Here is a 12,120-nt window from a genome sequence, read left to right as displayed (position 1 = left end):
CTGATCGACGTGTAAAGGCCGGTCGGAATCTCAGCGTTCCGGCGTGATGGGACCATACATTCCAGCCGAGGCAATCAGCTCATTGAAGGTTGACTGCTGAATTCTGCTGGAAAACGGGACCTCCGAAGACTTCACAACTGCACCCTCCTGTCTCGTAATTGAAAAGATCCTTTTTTCAAATTTTTTTACAGGGGTATAGCTCAATAATAAGAGGGAGCGATCACATTTTTTTCCTCCCATTTTAGTCTCCCGGTTTAATTGTATTCATAGGCTGGCCCCATTGCTTTATCGGTGAGGGAGAACGAGTCCTCTGTGCCGGATACACACCACACCGCAGATCAGCTGCACAGCCACTGGGCTGGGGGGGGCTACACCTGCCATGCAGCTGGAGGGGATACACCCAGTCAACAGCAGCACCCGCTAACCAGCGCAGCCACTGGGCTGGGGACCACACCTGTGTCACGCAGCTGGAGCAGCCGACTGCAGGCATCCAATCAACAACAGCGCCTGCTAACCAGCGCAGGCATCCAATCAACAGCAGCGCCCGCGAACCAGCGCAGCCGCTGGGCTGGGGACCACACCTGTGTCACGCAGCTGGAGCAGCCGTCTGCAGGCATCCAATCAACAGCAGCACCCGCTAACCAGCGCAGCCGCTGGGCTGGGGGACTACACCAGTCACGGAGCTGGAGCAGCTGACGGCATGTACCCAATCAACAGCAGCACCCGCTAACCGCGAGAAAGCCGGGAAGCAGGGCATGCCCCGAGGACTAAAACCCCCCCTCCCTGGACAGGGCTCCCAGCCAATGAGGCAGCAGCGCCTCAGCTGGGTGTGACACCTGGGAGGCCCCTTAAAGGGAGTGATCTTATCTGCGCTCCGCTCACGCTGCCTGAATGCTAATTGGGCATCGTTAGCCGCGCTTACGTCAGTTAGCCGCAGGCGGAGAGTTAACCCGCGATTAGAGCGCGGCCGCCGTCTCCGAGCGTTTTTAAAACGTGACGAGGAAGCCTGGAACTGCAGCCTGAAAGCACTGCAGGTCAGGGAAACAGCGTGAAACAACAGCAAGAGAAACCAAGCAGTCACGTCTCCGGAAAGGGTCAAAATGACCAGCGTTTCAACTAAGTGAAAAATCGGCTCTGAAATGAAGATCAAAAGGAACATAAACTCAGAAGTCATAGCAACAAGGGAAGGGAAAGAGAGAGGGAGGTGGGGACAAAGAGAGAGAGAGAGAAAGGGGTGGGAGGAGAAGAGAGAGAGAGAGGTGGGGGAGAGAGAGAATGAGGTGGGGGGGAGAGAGAGAGAGAGGTGGGGGAGAGAGAGAATGAGGTGGGGGGGAGAGAGAGAGAGAGATAGAGAGAAAGGGTGAGAGAAGAGAGAGAGAGAGAGGGTGAGAGAGAGAGAGAATGAGGTGGGGGGGAGAGAGAGAGAGCGATAGAGAGAGATGAGGAGAGGTGTTTCAGCAGCTTTTTGCCTGTGCGCCTACATGTATGGGGGGAGTGTCAGTTATAATCGGCCACAGGGAGACATGGACATCGAACAAAATTGTGTTTACAGACGACTTCTGCGCGGATGAAAAATGGCTCCATCTGCTGGCTCCAGAGGCACTAAATTAGCAGTAAATCATCACCAGTCAGCCCAGACATCTCCCTCATGACTGCGGATAGTTAGAGGAAGTGAAATCATTTTTGGAAGACATTTTTTTATGGGGGGGGGGAGGGGGTTTACAGCCTAATCTCTGGCTCTTGGAAACGGTGAACCGCAGAAATAAGATGGGGATTAGCAGAGAGAGCAGGGCACCATAACAAGCCCTGCCTGTGTGTAAACTGTAACCTTGAATGCTGGAATGCAATTGTGTTTTATCACAGTCCGGCCCAGACAGTCCAGCTGTACGCGCACGCCGGCGCTGGCTGCTCTTTAAACGTCCCCTTCTGTTTTATGGCTCTGACAGTATCACGGTAACTTTACTGTACATTACGTTTCCCCCGCTGTCTGCTCAATTACTTCCCACGGAACAGCTCCGCTCAGTGTGTCACATGTTAGCCGCACTCACATATAAATAGGTTCAAGGCACAGGGGAAAACCCCCCCCCCCCCATGAAATGGTATAATGGAAAATTGAGAACGCCTGACGGTCACACATGCCAGAACGAACAAACAGAAGCAGGATATTCGGTTAAAAAGTCGCAAAGCCAGAACGGTCTCAGCGAGTGGCTTCCTAAGCATAGGATGAGGCCCAGGGTCTGGAGAAAATGTGGACCGTACCACCACGGACAAGTGGGACCTTCCGTAGGGCGCGGCGTAACTGGACGTGGTCTCTCCCGGGGAGGGCGGGGCATCCGCTGCCGCCTCGTCTCTCAGTAACGACTCCTCTGGCCCACCTGCAGCAGCTGCGCAGGCCTGCGCCACGAATGCGCAGCTCGGCTGCAGGACGGCACGAGAGGGAGAGAGAGAGAGAGAGACACATGCTGGGACACATGTCCTGGGCCGCACATTTTTCACCGCACACGCGTGTTCAGCTGCGCACATGTCACGGGACACGCGTGTTCAGCTACACGTGTGTCACGGAACGTGTGTGTTCAAGGACGCCCTGCAGGGCCGCTGCAGTAGGGTAGGTAGGCGGACTCAACACTCACACATAGTCGAGCCGTTCTAAATTTGAGGAGAGGGGGAAACCGGGGAACTAATTTACACAGCGGACAGAGGAGAATGCACAGAGATTAATAACTAAAGAATGCTGCAGCACGGCAAATTTCTCTGACCTTAGAGACCTATCATTAAATTTCAGGAATGTATTCCTGCAATCGCAGAACTAGGCATTATGCACAGTAGGCAGCATTATTAAGCCTCACCACCCCCCCCCCCCCTCCATTGAAGGTCATAACCACACAGATCCACTCGGTTCAGTTCCATTTCTGCTCATGTCAAGCTCTATATGTGATGACACCAGTGCAAACAGTCTTATTAGCCTGCCAAGCCCTTCTCAGTTTTAACAGCTCCACAGAATGTGTGCTGACATATCGTACCACAGAGCACAGACACTGCTGCTGCTGCCTGAGGTCCAGGATCTATGTGTAATCTTCTGATCTAAATATTGCCTCATTTAAACATGACAGAAACCAAATACAGAAACAAGCTTGACTTCCCTTCCCTGAAATTTGTAAGCATCCATACCTATTGTGTCAGGATGACTGCAGTTTAATATCTCAGTAGTATGCTTTATAGCAGGGATACTGAAATCTGGCCCTCGAGGAAATTAGCACTGCTGGTTTTCATTCTTCCCCTCTAATCAGGACTGACTTAAACCCGAAACTACCAAGCGAGTTAAATCTCTGGTCAATCAGTGGCATTAATCGATCAATTAACTATCAGGTAGAAAAAAACCCCCAGAAGTACTAACTGGCCTTGAAGGCCAGATTTGAATGTTCAAGATTTACACGGGGGTCCGTTCCGTGAATTTCGATTAGGTTTGTCAAACCTAAACGCGGCTCTGACGTGTTTTTGCCAATTATGCAGAGTCAGCTCAAAACCTCTTTGATCCCAGCCGGAGTCGAGGTCTCTGTTGCCTTTGAAGGGGACGAGCGTCAATAGCAACCGGGCAAGCAGCTGCTCGGAGACGTTCCGTACGCACCAAAGACCCGCCGCCTTCTACCCCTGCGGACGATGCCATATGCCGCAGCTTTCAGTCGTTGGCTGTCAGCGGCACGTCATGTGACTTGAGCAAGCCTTTGAAATACCCAGCATGCACTTCAGATGTTGGGACAGGTGGTTCACCGCAAAATAGCCCTCACGTTATCAAGAACTCCGTGTGCCAGTGGCTAGAATCGTTTAATTAAAGGACCATTTAAATGTAAATCTGGAAAAAAAAGTTTTTTTTTGTAGTGCTACACGACAGTATGGGTTTAATTAAGCATTCATTTTCAATATAAATCACTGGATAACCTTAGGTATTCATTAGCCCAGATATTAGAGAGGTAATTTATTGCTGTACTGAAGACTTAGTGGACTGCCACAGCAGTAGGACTGACACATGCAGCACCAAAAATGAAGGAAATAACAGTAGTACAGAAACTTTACTGGCAACAAACAGATTTATCCAGCCTGACGTATGCAAACACAGAAGTGCAAAGATCAGGGAGCTAAGCGCAGTAATTCTAGAAAGGATAGTCCTGACTCCTGAGAGAGAGAGAGAAAGAGAGAGAGATAGAGAAAGCATGAGCGAGTGGGGGAGAGAGAGAGAGAGAGAGAGAGAGAGAGAGAATGAGTGCAACAAGTGCAGCCTCAACTGTCAACTTGTCAGCAGCCCCACTGAACATTAAACCAAGTTAAAAATCTACCTAAATGAGCATTAGGCTATATCATCAGCAACAGCACAGGCTTCCACAACAAACAAACCTAGAGCCCTAATCAGGTGTTTGGGCTAGGTAAAGGTGAGAGAGGTATGAAAAAAAAAAAAAAAAGTCCAAATGCATATTTAAAAATTGGCCGGAGCAGTCACATGATCATCGTCTGCACGCGGACACCTCCCGCCAGGGCTGCTAGCAGCTTACCTGCACTTGACGGGCACGAGCTACTGCTGTTAAAATGCCAAAGCTGATTATGAAATGCTGTTTTGACCTGGTACTTAGGTCAAGCATTTGGCCAACTTCGTGTGCCCTTAAGAGTTTTTGTTAGTGCTTTAAGTCTCTCTTCATAAATCTGCAGTGATTTGACAGCGACTCCACAAGCACAATCGGGGATTCCAAATTGTCCCTCGCACTTCTCGTTCCTTTTTTAACCCGAGAGCACATTTTACAAGAGGCTGACTTATGACTCTCTCAGGTCTCTTTTTGAGAACATTCTTATATTTCTTGCTCTTTTTAAAAGTTTTAACTTTAACCAAGCTCACCTTAAGTCTCGGGATGTGTATGTGATGTATTTTTAAAATAAGGACCTTAAATCTACTTCCCATTCACAGATCCACCATCTGATGGCTGTATGCATTTATTATTATTTATTTTTTAAAAACAATATTTATTGCTTTTTTTTTTTGCATCCGAGGTTGTCCTCCAAAACACATGGCATCACCAGCTGCTTCTTTTCACACCACGGACAAGAGCTGAGCGCTCACAGAGTGGAGTCACAGGAAGACCTTTCATACGTGGCTTTAGCGTGCAGTCCATGGGCGTCTGATCGACCAGCAGGGGTCGCTAGAGAGCGAGGAAATGCATAACCATAACCATGCGTGTCACCGCTATGGAGCTACCAGCCACGGCTGATCCCTGCACTGCAGTGTGGTGCTTTAACCGAATGAGACACACAGAAGCCTTGTGCTGTACACATTTAATATTGCACAGGTTATCTATGATCTTGCTAAAATGTGTCTAAGTGGGAAAACCTAGACCTAAATGACTTTGTTAAGCGCCTTACTGTAGATGTGACCATAATGGTCATTTGCTCCCTTTATTCATGCTACAGACAGTACACTTGCATTTATTTCAAGAATTCCCCTTTTCTCTGAGGAAATCAGTGTCTTGCCCAGTGCACGCTGGGATAGGCTCCCCGCGACACTTCTCAGAGCTCCCACTGCGACCCTGCCCAGGGTAAGCGGGTAGATAATGGATGGATGGATTATATCAAAGCAAATTTGATTTTTTTTTTAAATTGAAATTTGATTTTCCTTGCCGTCATATGGATTTATGTGAAAGCCATTTAGTTAACTTAAAAATGTAAATAATTAAAAAATTAAATTTTAAACATGCAGGTGAAAAACCTTTAGTAATTTACAGACAGAAAATTTTTAAACTTAAAAATAACTTTCATGCCTCAGTTTTAGGTAAGTCATAAGCTATGTTTTAAAAACTATTCATACCAAATATCTGGGTAGCAACTTTTTTGAAATCATATGATTATGCAAAACCTTTCAATTTTTTTTTTCTTCTCAATTTACCATCGTACCCTGGTGACCAACATTTCAATGATAAGGGCCTCTCCTTTCTCTAATTTCTCTCTTCAATTTCATCCAGATATTCAGAGATAAACATGTCCTAATATGATACCAACCGTTGCGTAAGATTTACTTGAGGGGATGAAAAATGCAAACAAGAAAATCTCCCGTTACTGAGAATATCTGATTACCAGAATCACTTGCTAACTGTGGAGTGTGGAAAATTGAAAATTCCTCCTTAAATCCTCTGATGGAAACAACCAACTGAAGCAGTCTTGCATTTTCAGTAGAGTGGGGACTTAAACTTTAATCTAAGATATAATAAATGCAAATTATCACAACATCGTTGGTTATTAACACCAGAGAGCCACTGCCAACCTTTTCAAAAGAGCAGGGGAGAAATGGCTGCGGAGTTCAAGAGAGGCAAACAGGAAAATATCCATGTCGTCTTTGAGTGCGTGCTTACGGTACATAATGCACGATATGATATTGTCCTTTTCAGTTAAATGTCCTTTTCATTTTCCTGTCAGTCATGCCCATACTGAGCATTGCCCAGTACGAGGACCAAAACGAAAATAAGCCATCGTGACTTTATCGTGTATCATTTCCTCAATAATAATTTCACTGTGTATATGATTCTTGCCGAAGGGCCACCTGCCCCATGTATATATTAAAATAGGGCAAATAAAACCAATCAATCAATCAATCAGGTGGTGGAGTGCAGCCACAGCCCCAGACACAGAAACAAAAACAGAAACAGGCATGATGAAGACAGCTACACCATCAGCAGAGGTGGACAGTCCAGGGGTGAGAAAGTAAAAGTACTGCCCAGTATTTCTCTCACCACTGAACTCAGCCAGTTGACTTCACCAAGCAGTTCTACCTCCTGGCTGAAGAATTGTGCCAATTAGCCAATCCAGGTGACTGGATCAAAATACTGGGGAGGATATTTTTTTTTTTTTACTTTCAGAACCTGGATGTTCCACCTCTGGCCACGGGGGGGGGGACTCGAGCAGTTATTTTTGTTATCGCGCGGCGAGGCCTGGGGATGCCCGGGCGCAGAAGAAGAGCGTATCTCCGCTACCTTCAGACGCTCTCTGGCGCGGACGGGGTCCTGCTCGGCCTGCTCCAGGGTCTGCTCCGCGCCACCGAGCCATTTCGTCAGCGCCTTCGAGTCTGCGCTGAACTTGCGCCACTTCCCCTGGGACAGCTCAAAGCGCCTGGAACAGAAACAGAGAGGGAGAAAATCAGGACATCGCTGAATGTGCATCTTGCAGCTGTAAACTCCAACACCCCGGGCGGTGCTGACATGCCTCAGCCATAGCTTTGGCTGTGGCAGACCAGTTCTGCTTTATTACTGCACAGCTGAGGCAGACTGGTTCTCATTTATAACTACACTGCTGAGGCAGACCTGTTCTCCTCTCTCTCTGCACAGCTGAATCAGACTGGTTCTCCTTTATAACTGCACAGCTGAGACAGACCTGTTCTCCTCTCTCTCTGCACAGCTGAGGCAGATCTGCTGTCCTCTCACTGCACAGCTGGAGCAGGCCTGTTCTCCTTTATTACTGCATAGCTGAGGCAGACCTGTTCTCATCTCTCTCTGCACAGCTGAGACAGACCTGTTCTCCTTTATTACTGCACAGCTAAGGCAGACCGTTCTCCTCTCTCTCTGCACAGCTGAGACAGACCTGTTCTCCTTTATTACTGCACAGCTCAGACAGACCTGTTCCTTTATTACAGCACAGCTGAAGCAGACCTGTTCTCCTCTCTCTCTGCACAGCTGAAGCAGACCTGTTCTCCTCTCTCTCTGCACAGCTGAGGCAGACTTGCTGTCCATTATTACTGCACAGCTGAGGCAGACTTGCTGTCCTTTATTACTGCACAGCTGAGGCAGACCTGCTCTCCTTCCTCACAGCACAGCTGAGGCAGAATTGAGCTCTCCTGGCCTATACATCTTCCCTGATCTATACAATGCTGACAATTCAGATTCCTGGCTCCTTTCTGCCCTCTGAAAAGGCTTTTACTGACTGACGGGAACATTGATTTTCTCTGTTACTCTCTGATCTCTAGAGAGTGATCGCTTTCATATCACACAATAAAATCACATCCAAGGGCTCACATTAAGCAATCACATACAGGGGACAAGGGGGAAAAACAGTGATTTTAAATGAAAATCGGTTTTGACAGACTGAATAACACTCTTGGGGTTTCTAGGTTTGTTCTGATTGTGTCTTTGTAGTCATTTGTAATATTTTAGTTCTACATAACAAGCTGTTACCTATTCATTATAATCAGGATGATGAATAATTGTTGCTTGTGTGCCTGTTGTGTGCTGTGCCATACTTACGCTTGGCGGTCACGGTACAGCTTGTTAACTTTCTCCCAGTTTGTGCTGAGGAGCAACAGAGTTTCCTGGACATGTTGAATTTCTTGGGGAGTTGCAGAGTGGAGAACATCGCCCTTTCTCGCTTGAGCGCCCTCTACTGGAGGCTGCAGCTTCTCCAGTTTCACCTTCACATCCTACAGCACAGACACACAGGGTTTGGAACTGGTACCTGAACCGACAATTCTACACAAATATCGCAGGCACTTGCACACACGCACACAGACAGGCACACTTGGACACACACAGACACACGCACACGCACGCATGCAAAGACACACACACACACCTGTAGGCACTGTTCCTGTTTGGGCAGGTCGTAGTACACTGCCCAGTACTCAGGGGAGTTCAGCAGGAACTCTGTCTCAGCAATGGACTTCAGTAGGTCTCGCAGGTCATTTAAGTAGGCCTTGAACAAACAAAAAGCACATTTTAGCCAGAAGGATTTACACAAGGCCCACCCATGTGGAAAACATAGTTTGCTAAAGTGTACTCAAAGTAAAAGTGTATGCAGCTACACTTCAAGTATGCTCAAGTATACTGTGTTTTTTTCCCCCACGTAGGCACCCCACATATACAATATCGCCTAGGAATAGAACTACAACTCCCTTCAAAACCTAGAATAGCAATAACCCAAAACCTAACCACAATTTACCCACAAACATGACCATAACACAAACCTCGACGACATGTTTAAGCCCCATCCTCCATATCTTGTTCCCAAATGAATCCAAAAATAACCATAACGCCAACACCAATCTACACTAAACATACGGTTCAGCCAGTAAGAACACAAGGCAATGAAACAGTGGAGCTGCCCCTTTCAGGATCAAATGGCTTCCCCATTTATATTCCTATAACATATGCTTACCTTACTTATATTACAGCATATAAAAGCTAAAAATAACCTTTTATGGAAATGAGTGGTGAAGTGTAATTCACCACAGGTAGTATTACTTACTGTTTAATCCACAGAGCTTTAAAATGGCAATACTTATTTGCTAAAGATATTATACCTCAGGAGGGATTTTAGTATTGATGTGAAAATTCTATGAATATATATCATTTAAAAAATTTGTTAGTATTTTCAAACATGTTAGATTCACATTCAGGCATTAAGCAGCTGCTCTCATAAAGATGGAACTTACACAATGTATTGTTAAAAAAAACACAATGAATTTACATAGCTGGTTAACCTTGGTAATATTTAACAATACATTGATAATATTATATTTAAAATGCCTCAAAGATCTTCTAGACATCAATATAACTAGTACAGGTCACTGTGACTTGGGTTTCATTGATAGGCATGCCCCATTAAAAAAATCACCTTGAATTCCAGATTGGCTTCAAATATTTCAAAAAGAATTGCTTTAGTAAATTTAAGACAATCTCAAAGTTGACAGCAGTTTCTAGCTTGAGGCAATACACAAAATGTCAAATGACAGATTTAATTAATGTGGTTTTCAAAACAACAAAACAATTGTTTTGATTCAATCAATCAGGTCAGAACGTTCCAGACAGACGGAACAGCTCCTTAATTTGGCAAACGTTCTCAACACTTGAAAAACAACTTTTATTTTAAAAGAACAGAGCACGAGGTCCTCGGTGCATTCACTCTGAAAACGTCATACAGCTGAATGTTGCTTACTTTTCAGTGCTGTTCCCCAAGGTTAGATACCCCAATGCAATGCAGACAGCCATATGGAAAAGTAATACATCTAAGTAAACTTGTGCAATATATGTAGTAAATGCACATATGCCTCGCAACATAATATTATATTGAAATATGTGAATGCATGACACAAATATGCAAATGCAGCCAATTGCGAATATTTCAATATATTTTGAGTATATATTTGAAATGTATGTAAATACATTACGTAAAAATATGTGCAACAAATGCATTGAAAAATATTAGTACATTTATTACAATACGTGAAGTTCCCATATATCATTTTCTGTATGGGTTGATATCCCCTCTTTTTCTAATTTACTTTCCCAATGGGCAGCCTTTAACAGGTCCCAGTGCAAACATCCTTTGGACCCATTTGGGTAAAAACGATTGGATTTGACAGCATGATTCCACTGTATTTCCTGCAATACTAAAGAGCACACATTCATTAGACGAATAACCGACCTACAAGAGGCCAGAGCTAGTCTCCAACTTTAATCTGCACATATTTTCCTTTAGAATTTCAATCGACTTTGGTAGACGGTTGGGGATAACCTCTTCCGAATATCAAACTAGCCTTTTGCAGGTAGGAATCTGGGAATTAACAATCCCTTGTAAACAAATACAAAGTCATTAGAAGTCGTCTGAATGAGGTATAGTATGTGTGCATCATCATGTGAATGTCAAGGACACACGACTGAATGCTACAACACACACTGTAACAAAGAGATGCATAGGTGCAATGCAGTGATATGTCATTATAAATTTAATTAGCGTTTTTACAGATTTTCTATTAAAGGTACTGATCACCTATTAGTATGCTTTGTAGGTAGAGGGGTCAAATTATTCTTTTGACATTTTTTAACACTAAAAAAAAAGTTTATTTAGGGACACTAGATCATATTTAGTGACAGAACCTATTCAACATTATTTAACCCTGGGGAAGTAAGATTTTTGATAGCTCAACAGCGCACTGCTTTTGAAAATGTCTTTGAATGAACACGGTTGGACTCTGGTAGCATGCCAATACAGCCCATCGCTACCATGGCTTAGCCGGCTTGCTAGCTAAGGTCATACCATCGCGCTCAGTCTCATGGTTTACTTTGTGCTCCTTAATCAGGAAGATGCCTTGCAAAAAAAAAAAAGCGGCGTATAAAGTAAGTTCATTTTTCAGTACAAGCAAAGTTTATTTTTCAAGGCAAGCAAAACCAACAGCAAATGTTACAGCAAGTATTCATACTGCATGCTTTCAAGTTTTGTAATGTGTGCTTCAGAATACAAATACACATGCTAATGTTCATTCAAAATCAGAATGCATATTCATCAGAAGGAACTATGAAATTAATGTGAAATTTAGTTCACATGTTTAGTTAAATGTTTTGTTAACAAGTGGAAGTCTTTTGCAGCACGTCATTTATTTCTGAAGCAGACGGCAGAGTCTGATTAACAAAACGTTTTTTTTTTTTTTTTCCCTGAGACTTATTTTTTCAAATATAATCGCACATAGAATGAAACACAATTCAGGTTTAGGTCTTTGGTCGGTGGTACAGTGCCATATCTGGGATTAAGGCCTGTTATCAAACACAAGCCCCTGACCCATAATGGCTGTGGTACACTGGTACCCCAACACCACATTATGAAAAAAAACAACGCCAATCGGCCAACCCGTTTGAAACGGCTGAACCCGCCATGCCTTATAAAACCCAGCGTAGGCAGGTCCACAGGCCAGTAGAAATCACCAGTTTTGTTACAAAAAAAGTAATTTGAAAACCAACTTAATAAATAAATCATTGTCAACTTCCACATTGACGATTACAGTTCTGTGCTGTGTGTCCAAGAATAGAACTGGCTCTATGTTAATGACGCTCAAATCTTTCCGAATGCAAGATTTGAGCCCATTCATCTCCAGGCTCGGGCACTTGGAAGACACTCCCTGGCATTCTGGAGAGAAAATTGTTAATACCGAAAGTTCATGCCGGAAAAATAGCTACCATAGGTACCTTCATTTCCTGCGGCCTTGCTGCAAGTGACACATTCAAGGGAGACAGTGAGCCGAGATAATGGCACTTCCTCTCTCCCCGTGGCCAATTAAAGGGGAGAGTTTCCCAAAAATGTATGTACCAGCAGGAAACCAAGTACCTC

The 12,120-nt window shown here is 44.7% G+C and overlaps 1 protein-coding gene across 15 annotated transcripts in view; it reads right to left on the bottom strand.

Annotated features, from left to right (window-relative positions):
• Positions 1-12,120, bottom strand: part of dmd (dystrophin) — a 202,044-nt gene that overhangs the window by 62,470 nt on the left and 127,454 nt on the right. For all 15 annotated transcript variants that reach the window (XM_035394701.1, XM_035394719.1, XM_035394700.1 and 12 more), the window contains 3 exons: positions 8,593-8,712; positions 8,268-8,440; positions 7,005-7,140 (listed from right to left, as the gene is read on the bottom strand). In XM_035394701.1, coding sequence (XP_035250592.1) covers positions 7,005-7,140; positions 8,268-8,440; positions 8,593-8,712 — 429 coding nt within the window. The remainder of the gene's footprint in view (positions 1-7,004; positions 7,141-8,267; positions 8,441-8,592; positions 8,713-12,120) is intronic.

The sequence above is a fragment of the Anguilla anguilla genome, chromosome 15 (genome assembly GCF_013347855.1).
Source record: "Anguilla anguilla isolate fAngAng1 chromosome 15, fAngAng1.pri, whole genome shotgun sequence".
Taxonomy (NCBI): domain Eukaryota; kingdom Metazoa; phylum Chordata; class Actinopteri; order Anguilliformes; family Anguillidae; genus Anguilla; species Anguilla anguilla.
This window is presented reverse-complemented; position numbering and strand designations above follow the sequence as displayed.